This window comes from Pyrus communis, chromosome 11 (genome assembly GCF_041283825.1).
Source record: "Pyrus communis isolate YQ-2024b chromosome 11, ASM4128382v1, whole genome shotgun sequence".
NCBI classification, from domain to species: Eukaryota; Viridiplantae; Streptophyta; class Magnoliopsida; order Rosales; family Rosaceae; genus Pyrus; species Pyrus communis.
In genome coordinates, this window is record NC_142575.1 from 25,043,791 (window position 1) to 25,057,107 (window position 13,317).

Here is a 13,317-nt window from a genome sequence, read left to right on the forward strand (position 1 = left end):
TCCAGAGTCACCTAATGTGAACTGTACAGCTCTAAACCGGCACACGAGTCGGAACCACCTAATGTGGTCTGTACAACTGGCTGGGTGTAAATAAGTACGCTCAAGTGCTACGATCACGTGAAGGTTGTGCGAGGAATCGCAGGTCATCTATGAGTCGGAACCACCTAATATGGTCTGTACGATAGGCTGGCACCTGACTTGAATCCAAGCTGAGCGTGCGGTCCGGGAGGTGAACGATCACCTGAAGGCTAGGCCTTGGACACTGGTGAAGCACTAACATCGGGGTGCAGGGCAATGAGTTCTACGTGCATCAACTCAAAATCAATTACCATGCAACCATACCATCAATATATACACACCTGAACTTACCTGGGCCTCCGCAGCATCATGCAATATTATGCAAAGCTATACTAATGCATATGCTACAATGTAAAGCAAACATGACATGAAATTTTAAACAAAATTCCATTTAAAAACAGTTTCTAGGAAATGCATATATATATATATATATATATATATATATATAAACCAAAAGCCCACTCACTGGTATGTAGCAGGGTTGTAACCCCCAAGTCTCGCCCGGCTTCGCTCGTCTTCCGGAAACGTCTCACCTATATGTGAAACAACTATTTTAACGTTAATTTTAAGCACATAACCAAAACCGTGTAATAACTTCTCATACGTTGCTTAATTGGGATGTTTGAATATACCATCGTGGCCTACTCAATGCCACGAGTATCCACATATTTTAAGAATAATTTTCCGATGTCCTACGTGCCTTCACATGCCGGCCAAGGCACCGCCACACACACCGGCCACACACATGCATGTGCCTGGCACACGGACGAAATCCTTAACGGCGTTAGGGAATATTCCGTTAAATAACAGCATATTCTGTCTAAAAACTAACAGTGGTACCTGACGCCATTAGTATATTTCATCAAAGTTGACGGAATATTCTTTGTCTTCTCCGGTTGTCCTCGCCGGAGCCACTATCGGCCGCCGTCTATTACACCGGAAACTAGAAAAATTTCAAACTTTTATATCTTCTTCAAAACTCAACCAAATTCCATGAATTTTATATGGATTTAAGGCTCTCAACAAGGAGAACAAATCCTTACCTTGTAGAGGTTCTAAAACCAATGGAAAATGGTTAGAAAGTCCCTCAAAATTCCGACAAAGTCTGCAACTCGGTGAACCCGCATGTCCTGACGTCTAAAACACTTCAAAATGACTCCAAAGTACTAGGGAAACTAGGGAAGCACCTTCTTAAGCCCCAAAACCAATTAAATCACCCACGATCACGTCAGAGTCATTTTAACTCCTCACCAGAGTTTCTGAAATCCAAGGTTTTGGGGGTCAACTTGCTTAGTAAGTGGTATCACGAGACTCTAGAGCTCGAAAGGAGTATGAATGGGAAACCCTTGAGATCGATCCGTAAGGTTTTGATGGTGTTTGGAAGTTGTAGAAAGCAGTTGTACGGACGGAAGGAAAGATCGAGAAGAGTTGAGGGAGAAGGGTTTACACGTGTGAATGTATGTGTGTGTAGTCATGGGTTGGCCAAAGGAAAAAGAAAGAAAGAGAGAGTTTTAGTGTCCAAAAGAAGTAAAACTAACCCAAAAATCTGATTGGGCTCCAAGTTGTAGAAATTCAATTGATTGGTGACTAAGAAGTGGTCATCCAAAGAATATCTTTCCACCCATTTACTAATTCGTTCACTCGAACTTTTCCGTTACGAATCCAATTTGGCCCCAACCCGCGTCAACATGCTCGTGATAACGCATACAATTTAATTACATCAGCGAGAAAAATACTTTAACACTATATACGTACATCCACGTCACTAAGCCTTGAGGGCATAATCGTCATTTCCACACATATGAGGATAAAATATGTATTAATTAGGGACGGGTCGTCACAGTACGTACATTTTGGTGCATACATTTCGGTATAGACATTTAGGTACATTAATTTAGTATAATACATTTCGGTATATACATTTAGGTTCATTATTAATATATTTCAATACAAAAATTTCGGTACAAAGAAATTAACTTTATTTATTTCAATCCAGTCATTTCTGTACACTTATTATTAATATATTTCAGTACAACCATTTTGGTACAAAGAAGTCAATTTTATGTATTTCGGTACAATCATTTCTTTACACTTATGTATTTACATATTTTTGTATCACTAATTTCTTTTAATATTTTCTCATTTATATTAATTTATAATTGAAAGAACGAATATGTGCATATTAATAGAATTAAAATTTTAATGTGGAGACACTAAATAAAAATACACATTAAATAACAAAAATAGAATATATCAATAAAAGTACACTTCAAAGGATTAAATTGAATATGTAATCTAGCACCAATTTTTTTTTTTTTTTTAAATTTTAATCTTTTGCAAGGACTAATGTTCAAAAGCCCCTAAATTTAATTCAATCTGAAATCATTCGCCTGTTTAGCTATCACAATAAAATTTTTATTGTTTTTTTTATAAAACAAAGTGTTTCTCAATTTCTTTGAACCCAATTCAATGTCTCAACTCTTGCACCATGACGTGGGTTCGAACCATACTAGCTCCCTAATCTAACATCTAATCTAACAAATTTATCATTTGACAAAAAAAAATATTAAAATATAGAGTAAGCCCCATAACAATCCTTATTATTATTATTACTAGCATATGGAAGGAGAAAGGAAGAGAGTGATAGAGAATGTGGGAGCAGGAAGTTTTATTTATTTATTTATTTATTTTTTGTTTTTTTTAAATTAGAAATACGTTAGAATTACATGTAGGTGAAGCTTTTGAAAAGAAAAAAAACAGCAAAATTTGGTTGTGTGAAATTACATTTCTGCTCCATATTTCTTATTCATTTTTTGTTTTAATTAGAAGGTTAAACTGGTAATTTCATACGGTTTTGGTTGACAACAAGTGCTTTATTAATTAGTAGAGATTATTATTATTATTATTATTATTGTTCTTGTTGTTGTTACTGTTGTAGGCCTAATTGACTTAACTGTATTTAGTTATTGTTGTTATTATTATTATTATTATTATTGATGTTGTTGTTGTAGGCATAATTGACTGAACTGTATTTAGGACTAGTGTAATACCCTGCAAATTTAAATATATGAATTAGATATTCATAATTATGAATATGTGGAGAAAATCGAAAATAAATCGATTTATGATTATGAAAAATTGAATTGAGAACGTTTAAAGTTTTATTTCCAGGAATTTTTATAAGTTACATCAGTTTTCCTTGTTGATAAGTGAAATGACGAAAATGCCCTAGTTGGTTAAATTGAAATATACAAGCATGTATCCTATCCTCGCACATTTAATCGTTTTCTTGGCATATTTGGCTTTCAATTCTAGAAGGCTCTAGTTTTTGAAACATGCGAATACCGTTCTTGAAACAGAGTTATAACGAATAAGTTATTAATGTTTGAAGTTAGGGATATTTTTGTAATTTTGGCTTTCAATTCTAGAAGGCTCTAGTTTTTCTAGAGCAGGGATGGCTGTAATGAAGCCATTTGTATGGCTGTGATGGGAAACAAAGAAGAAAAGCGAGAGATAGAAGAGGGATCAGAGGGAAGAGGGCAAAAGCAAGGAGGAAAAGGAGATTAAAGAGAAAGAAAAAAAAATTGGGGGGGGGGGGGGGGGAACGGGAGTTCTTCCTGACCCGACCTGTGACAGCAATCCGGCGCCAAATTACGGTGTTCCACGGTGGAATTTCCGCCATCCCTCACTTGGAAATACCTACCTAACCTATCCTCTACCTTTTTCACCCAAAATTAGGAAAAGTTTACTTGAAATTTGGTGGAAAACCCATCGTGGGTGCCGCAGGTATCCTTAGTCGAAATCCATCAATTGTGAAATGTTTTCCTCCAATTACCACCATGACTAGACTTCCCTTGAGGCCTAGAACAAATCCCAAACAACTGTAGGGGCGGCAGAGCACCGAAGGTGACGATTTGAGGCCACTCATTTATAGGGTTTCCGGCGGGTTTGAGGCAAATTGGAACCTTTCCAGGCCAAATTGGACTTGGCCGCATGTATAAAGTTTTCTCTACTCTCTAAGATCTTCATTTCTATAATTTTTGAGAATTTTTAGAAATAGTTGAATTTTTCGGCGAGTTGGGACGGCTGACCGCCAGCCGCCGAGGCGGGTGCGGCAGGACACGGCCAGGAACATGTAGCAACATTCCTTGACTTTCTCCTTGATTTTGTAGCAACGTTCCCAAATTCACAATGATCTATAAGTTCAGTTTGGAGGAAAATGTATACATTAGATCTTGGGTGTCTCTTGATTTTGTAGCCTCTCCCCATTTCAACCATCACCCATCCAACCTCCCCCCGTTTCAGCCATTACCAATCTATTTCATTTCTCCATTGGTTTCGCAACTGCCCAATTGGGTGTCTCTTGTTGCTGATTCCCGCAAGCATGTAACTATGCAACTCAAGAATCTTGTGTTCGAACCTGACGACAAAGATTGAAACTTCACTGCCTTGCTGGGTTGTGGTGGTGGATCGGCTCGTATAAATCGTATGGCTCCCAGAGGTGGTCCGGTGGGCATGGGTTCTTGCTGTTCCCGCTCAAGACCAGTTGCCTTCTCCCCTTCCCCAGCAGTCTCAACGTGTACCGCTCCGTGTCCAATCTAGATCAGATTAGCGAGTGACCTGTCAAGTGCGAGCCAGGTGTCAAATGCAATTTGGATGGAAGACTTGCCGATCTTTTGAGCCTTGACGGCGGAGTAGACGAGGGAGAGAAGAGGGAGAGAGACGATATGAGGGTTTATTTTAATAAATTTTAATTTTTTTCATATTAAACGGAGATCTAATATTGCAATGTTTAAAATATGAGATATAAGATTATGATTCTACCTATAATTGAGATAGTTTTGTGTAATTTATCCCTTTTTTTTTTTGTTACGTAATACGACTTACGACCCCTTCCTGTTCATTTTTCACTAGTTTTACCTTGTTTATGATTTCAAATAATTAAGACTTGGGACATACAAATAACTAAGAGTAAATCATTCTGGTAGTCACCACAACCGATGGATGCAAATATTTTCCTTGTAGATAATGCTTTCAAATAGGTATGTGCTATTCGCACCATTTTTTATTTAGTTTAAGACATCTTGATTTGCGGTTGTCAGATCGAATAATATAAAGAAGATTAAAAGACAACAAGAAGTAAAAAGGGGTGGGGACCCTATCCACCCCTTTCAAATATTAAACGATTGAGAAATGTTAAGGAGACTTTTTCGACTCTTTAATTTTAAAAATAAGTCATCTCTTTGAAAATTATATTTCAGTTGGACATGATTAAAGAAGAAGAAGACCACAAAATTTATATTTCAAGTGGGAGTTTTGGGATGGGTGTGATGTTGTTGTTGGTAGAGGGCATTAAGTGGATGATCTTGGTGGTGGCAGTGGTGGCAATGGTGGACGTTTGGATGCAGGTGGGGCGATATTTGGTTGGAGATTGCTAGGTTGCCGGCCGCCGTTTGGATGCTGGTTGTGGTGATCTTTATTTCTTCAAAAGCCCAAAACATACATATTATGCTTGAATCCAATGAATGTTCGAAATTGTGAAAAAAAAAAAATCCAGAAAAGAGAAAATCTGGAAGGGCACATAAAATAATAAAAATTTTGAACAAAAAGTTGTAGGGTACCGAGGCCGACCGTTGCGAAAGCAAAGAAATTTTTAATGAAAAAGAAAAGGGCAACGTGTTAGTCCATTATTGGCTTGGTTCTCCAGGCAGCTTGGGTTCCGGGAATTTTAAAAAATTCATCTTCAAAGTTGCTGAGAGTCGCAAAGAGCTTTACTCCAAGTAAATAAAATACTTGGGTACTAACTGTTCAGTACCCAAAATTTACTGACTCCATTAAATCAAAGACACCTGTTCATTTTCAAGTCTCATATCACACAACCAAACACCAAACATCCTTCGTCTCCCTCTCTCCGCCCATAGTTTACTCCAGACAAGCAAAAACAATGCAAATCTTTCACAAAAGCTATTACATATAAATTCATGATCGTTAGTCAATCATATGCAGTGAATTTTTTTTGTCTTTATATCAAGAACTATCTTATAATAAATCGTGTATTTTTTAGCTACATATAAGTGAGTAATTGATATTTGATTTAAATGATTTTTGGTGAGCATGATTTTAAATTTGATTTAAATGATTTTTGGTGAGCATGATTTTAAATTGACGATTAGTAAATTAGCGGGTTGACCTTTCCACTATTATAGCTCCATAAAATCAAGCAACAGCTAGCATTCATAATACTCAAAGAAACAAATTGAGAACTCCCAAAGAGCGCAACCATTTGAGAACTCCCAAAGAGCGCAATATCAATATGGCACTTTGGATTTGGTTAACAATTGGGGTGCTTGCCCTTGTTCGCATCGTGCAAGCATGCATATCAAAAACCAAGAACAAGAACAAGATGTTACCTCCTGGTCCGAGAGGGTTTCCTATTTTTGGCAGCCTCCATTTGTTAGGGAAGTTCCCTACCATGGATCTTCATCAACTAGCCCAGAAATACGGTGACATCATGTACTTGAGGTTAGGCCTCCAGCATACCGTCGTTGTCTCGTCCGCACGAGCGGCCGAGCTGTTCCTCAAAACACACGACCTTAATTTCGCAAGTAGACCACCTAATGAAGGTGCAAAGCACCTCATCTTTGGGCAAAAAAGCTTGAGCTTTGCTGAGTATGGCTCGTATTGGACGAACATGCGAAGGATTTGCATGCTCGAATTACTTAGCAACCAAAAGATCAACTCTTTCAAGTCCATGAGGAGAGAAGAGGTTGCTTTCTTGATAAAATCTGTTCAAGAGGACGCCAATAATCGACGCATTGCCAATCTCACTGACAAGGTCATGTCGCTCGGGATTGACATGACCTGCCGGATGGTATTTGGGAAGAAGTACAAGGACGAGGAGTTTGGCGGGAGGGGTATCGCGTCTGTGATGAAAGAGGGTATGAAACTAGCAGCAGCACCTAACTTGGGAGATTTCATTCCTTGTATTGCACCGCTTGATCTGCAAGGGCTCACTAAAAAAATGAAGGCTGTTAACAAGGCGTTTGATGAATTTTTTGAGAAGGTTATTGACGAGCATCTTCAATACAAGGATAAAGAAAGAACAAAGGACTTCATCGATGCCCTGCTGGCCCACATGGGGTCTGAAGGATCCGACTACCGAATCGAACGCTTGAATATCAAAGCCATGATGTCGGTGAGTGTACATATCATCATTTTATATATTTGTCTTTTCATTCTTGCTTGACTTCAAGTTCAAACGAAATCGTTTCTTGTTAGACAATTTAGCATGATATGGTCAAAGATTGTGATTTTGAACCATTGGGTCGACTTTTTTTTTTTTTTTTAATATACTAGATTGATAGTTGACGATATAAATTTATGATTTAATATGGACAGTAAATTATCATTTATGTACATGTGTCGCGCTATTATATGTACTTCATCTAGCAATGAAAAATTTATTGGCAGGACATGTTTGCGGCTTCAGCGGACACATCATCAACGACAGTCCAGTGGGCGCTCTCGGAACTCTTGAGGCATCCACAGGTTATGAAGAAAGTCCAAAAGGAGTTAGAAAATGTTGTAGGTCTCAAAAGAATGGTGGAGGAATCAGACATGGAGAAATTAGAGTATTTGGACATGGTAGTGAAAGAAACCATGAGGCTACATCCTGTGGTACCATTGTTGCTTCCTCATGCAGCCATCGAAGATTGCACTGTCGATGGCTACCACATACCGAAGAAGTCACGCATTATCATAAACGCGTGGGCAATCGGGAGAGACCCGAGTGCTTGGGAAGATGCAGAGAAGTTCGTACCAGAGAGGTTTGAGGATAACAATGTTGATGTTAGAGGACACCACTTTCAGCTTGTACCGTTTGGCTCAGGCAGAAGACGTTGTGTTGGAATGCAGTTAGGGATTACTGTGGTACACTTTGTGTTGGCACAGCTTGTGCATTGTTTTGATTGGGAACTTCCTGATAACATGCTGCCAAATGAGTTGGATATGACTGAGGAGTTTGGTCTAGTAGTTTCAAGGGCCAAGAATCTGCTCGCCATTCCCTCATATCGCCTTCAGAATTGATCATGGATGTTGTGGACTAGCTATCTTTTCTGTTTTTCTTTCTTTCCTTTTACTATTTACATTTGTTTTCTTCACTTGATGAGGAGAACAAGCACTGGTGTAAATTAAATAAGTTTGTGTCAAATTTTCAATAATGAAAAGTCGAATATGAAAGTGAAATCCCGTCTCTGGAATTTCATCATATAATTACGTATTTCATTATTTAAATTCATATTTCGTAATTATGTGATTTTTATTTTAAACCAAATTTCATTGATTTTAGAGTTTTATTTACTTAGCTACAAAGTTCTAACTTTCGTAAGCAATCATTTAAAAACAGTCCTTTAGTGTTCTCAAATAGAGCTCAATCCCACGAGGACGCAAGTGAAAGCCATTCGAGAATTGGAGCGATAACGAAGAAGTTACAGACGTTGAAATTTCGATATAAATAATATAGAAACCCTATTATAACATAATATGTAGATGGGCCACATGAATAGTTTTTTAATATTCATATATAGAAAAATCACATAGATTACTATATTTGCAAAGCAATTTCCCTATTCCTTAGAAGAAGTTTGTGTAAAGTAAATAGTGTTGCTACATTATTTTATTAGATGAAAACCTCTATAAAAGGATGTTCATTTGTTCATTGCAAACAAATGACTCCTAATATGAAACATCCATGCCCTTTAATGATTTGATTAAACTTTTTGGTCATAATTTTGGTGCTATATGCACATTATATTGTAAAATTTCCTATAATCTAGCATTTTGATTACACCCTCCTTCGTTAAAAAATAAAATTTGGTTGGATTCAATTTATTTTCACAATAATGCTACAAATTAGCGATAATTATCTACTGTTTAAGATATTTTCTTTCCAAAATAGTTTAAAATATTTTTAAATCCCCCAAAATCAAACGTACCGAAATAAGTTTTTCTTTTAGTATGTTAAAAGAAAATAGGATTTAGAATAATATAAACGTACCAATACACAATGTGTACAAAATAAAACGTAACAAAATAAAAATAATGTACTAATATTAACCATATGTATCAAATCAAACGTACCAAAATTGTAAATAAACCAACCAATTAATTATTTTTATACATTCAAACGTACCCGTAGATAATATATACGTAATGTATTGTACCTAATAATAATTCGTCAACAACTATATTTAAAAAAAAAAACAAATAGCAAAAAAAAAAATATATATATATATATATATTTTTTCACAAAAAAAAAAATGAAAAAATTACACTGAGCTTTTATGTTGATCACCAACTACTTGAAAAAGCAAAAACCATTTGGAAAAAGAAATAATATTAAATGTTTGCAGATAAAATGATCGAAAAAACATATTTGGAAGAAGAGAAAATATAGTTTAATTACTAATATTCTCCACTAAATAAGGAAAAGTGAATCATGTAGATAAAATGAAAAATTCAAAATTATTTTAATTTTAAAAAATAAATGTGACTATTGGTCAAAGCATTTTAATCAAATTTTAAAAAGACACGGATGTTTAATCTAAATGATATAGAAAAACTGTAGAAGATTCTAAGGACTTGTTTGGTACTCTACTTGAATCCAACTTTTTAAACTCAAAAATAATTTTCAACTTTTAGGTCTTAAAAATTTGTTTGGTAGGACTATTTTAAAAAATTAAACTCAAGACTAACTAAAAAAATATAGTATATTATTTAAAAAAATAAAAAGTGAGTTTTTAGAGTTTGTAAACTTAAATTCACTCATTTCTTTTCTCTCCCTCCTCCCCTCTCACTCCAAATCTATCTCTCTATTTTCTTCTTTCTCTCTCCCCCTTCTCTTTGTTTTTTACATTTTTCGTCTCTCCTCCAATTCTCTATTTTAATTCTCTCGGTTCTTTCTCTCATTCTCCTTCCTCTCTATCTCCTTTGATCCTCTCTCTTTTTTCTGTTTCCTACAATCATGTCTTACTTTCTTTCCTCCTCTTTCTTCTTTCTCCCTCTCTTGCAACCCTCTCGCTTTAGATCTCTTTATCTAGTTTAAGTTGTAAGATTTAAAATTTTTAAATCATAAACCAATCAAGTTTTTGAGTCTTCAAGAAAATTGTTTTCAATATATGTTCTTAACAAATGTTTTGAGAAATGTTAAAAAAATTTAAATTGGATACCAAACAGGCTCTACTTTTCCCTTTTCAAAAATAGACTATTCTTAATAATTGCTCACAAAATTCAATTTGTCCCCAAATTTGATATGGCATTCGTGTCCCAGACAATGACAGGTGATGTGTGATTTCAAAATTCACATACTATGTGTTTTTGTGGTTGTTGGAATTTTAAAAGTATAGTGAAAATGATTGAAGCACCATTCCAACTGCCACTACAAAGCGAGGGCGATCAACAGAAGAAATCTAAATATTTTTTTTTAGTCAACTAACCTTACCGTGGCACCTTAACTTTTCTACCAATTTCTTTTTTATTTTCTCGACCAACAAATATCAAGGCGTCAGGGCATGCAACATGATATTTTTTTTAGAAAGTTTTAACGAAAAATCTGCAGTACAGTTTATTTTAACGAAAAGTCATAGTTTTACATTAAAAAGTCAAACCTGGTACTATTCACTTTACTATTTATTTTGTCCTTATCGTTAAAACTCAAAATTTTCAAGTCATTTTCATTAGTTTTTTTTTTTTTTTTAATGTTGTTTTAACAAAACACTCCCAGTACTGTTCATTTTAAACAAAAAAAATCATATTTTTACCTTTTTCTAATACTATTCACTACACCTTTATTTGTCATTTTCCCTTAACAACATGCTACACCAGCTCTTATAAAAGGAAGTTGATTTTTGACATACCTTTCAACAATTTCACCCTTCTCTATTTTTTGATAATCGAATTAAATAAATCAAACAAAAACAATAAACCTGATGAAATAAGAGTGAATAAAATAGAAAAAGGGCTCCTTAGAAAATACCAAAGATGTGCCATTACTATTCTAATTCACTTTAATCACTTGTCCTGTATAAAAAAAAAAGGTAATCCTTGGTAAACAAAAACATTAGGTCAAATTTGCAAATCAAATAATGTGTCACCAATAAGAAAGAAACAAGTTAATCAATACTTAATTAATAATCCAACCATCAACAACCACACCACTTAGTTTACAAAATTTGGTTAATCTGGTCTACCTAACATTACCCATATAAAAAACCACGCCATTGTTGAATTAAGGTGCAGTTAGATCCAAGTCCAAAAATCCATGTTGCTTTTTTAAATTGAGCCTAATTGTAACTAACTACATCATAAGAAGGTTAAAAAAAAAATTCCAATCGAAACACAGTTAAGATAGAATTGAATACAACTAATTATGAAGAGGCAGATTACAAGAAAAAAATATCTATAATATAGGTTAGTTAAAAATGATTTATCTGTGATATAGGCAGATTATCGACAAAAATAATCTATAATAGACGCATATTAAATAAGTAAAGAGATTGATAAGTAAAAAGATTGAATGCAACATGATTGAAGGGATTTAATTCTTATAATTTACGATATACAATTCTATAAATTTTTTAATTTTATCACATACTTAACAAAAAGATAGTTGTCACTAGACCTATTTTTCAAAGGGGATCTTTTGATATAGGCACCGCAATTTTGAATTTTCTAGATCAAACATCCATGCGTTTTAATGATTTGATTAAACTTTTTTTTGTCATAATATTGGTGCTATATGCACATTATATTGTAAAATTTCCTAAAATCTAGCATTTTGATTACACTCTCCTTCGTTAAAAAATAAAATTTGGTTAGATTCAATTTATTTTCACAATAATGCTACAAATTAGCAATAATTATCTACGGTTTAATATATTTTCTTTCCAAAATAGTTTAAAATATTTTGAAATTCCCCAAAATCAAACGTACCGAAATAAGTTTTTCTTTTAGTATGTTAAAAGAAAATAGGATTTAGAATAATATAAACGTACCAATACACAATGTGTACAAAATAAAACGTACCAAAATAAAAATAATGTACTAATAGTAACCATATGTATCAAAATCAAATGTACCAAAATTGTAAGTAAACGTACCAATTAATGATTTTTATAAATTCAAACGTACCCACAGATAATATATACGTAATGTATTGTACCTAATAATAATTCGTCAACAACTATATTTAAAAAGAAAAAACAACAAAAAATATATATATTTTTTCACAAAAAAAAAATTGAAAAAATTACACTAAGCTTTTATGTTGATCACCAACTATTTGAAAAAGAAAAAACCATTTGGAAAAAGAAATAATATTAAATGTTTGCCGATAAAATGATCGAAAAAACATATTTGGAAGAAGAGAAAATATAGTTTAATTACTAATATCTCCACTAAATAAGGAAAAGTGCATCATGCAGATAAAATGATAAATTCAAAAATTATTTTAATTTTAAAAAATAAATGTGACTATTGATCAAAGCATTTTAATCAAATTTTAAAAAGACACGGATGTTTAATCTAAATGATATAGAAAAACTGTAGCAGATTCTAAGAACTTGTTTGGTACTCTACTTGAATCCAACTTTTTAAACTCAAAAATAATTTTCAAGTTTTAGGCCTTAAAAATTAGTTTGGTAGGACAATTTTAACAAACTGAACTCAAGACTAACTAAAAAATATAGTATATTATTTAAAAACATAAAAAGTGAGTTTTTAGAGTTTGTAAACTTAAATTCACTCATTTCTTTTCTCTCCCTCCTCCCCTCTCACTCCAAATCTATCTCTCTTTTCTTCTTTCTCTCTCCCCCTTCTCTTTGTTTTTTACATTTTTTGTCTTTCTTCCAATTCGCTATTTTCATTCTCTCGGTTCTTTCTCTCACTTCCCTTCCTCTCTATCTCCTGCGATCCTCTCTCTTCGTTCTGTTTCCTACAATCCTATTTTACTTTCTTTCCTCCTCTTTCTTCTTTCTCCCTCTCTTGCAACCCTCTTGTTTTAGATCTCTTTGTCTAGTTTAAGTTGTAAGATTTAAAATTTTTAAATCGTAAACCAATCAAGTTTTTTAGTCTTAAAGAAATTTGTATTCAATAAATGTTCTTAAAAGTATACTGAAAATGATCGAAGCACCATTCCAACTACCACTACAAAGCGAGGGCGTTCAACAGAAGAAATCTAAATTT

General features: G+C 34.0%; 1 protein-coding gene across 1 annotated transcript; it reads left to right on the top strand.

Annotated features, from left to right (window-relative positions):
* Positions 1-6,289: 6,289 nt before the first annotated feature.
* On the top strand, positions 6,290-8,361 carry LOC137743836 (cytochrome P450 71AU50-like). Its single transcript, XM_068483769.2, has 2 exons — positions 6,290-7,273; positions 7,549-8,361. The coding sequence occupies exons 1-2, from the start codon at positions 6,392-6,394 to the stop codon at positions 8,161-8,163; spliced, it is 1,497 nt and encodes a 498-aa protein (XP_068339870.1). The 5' UTR covers positions 6,290-6,391; the 3' UTR covers positions 8,164-8,361.
* Positions 8,362-13,317: the final 4,956 nt, after the last annotated feature.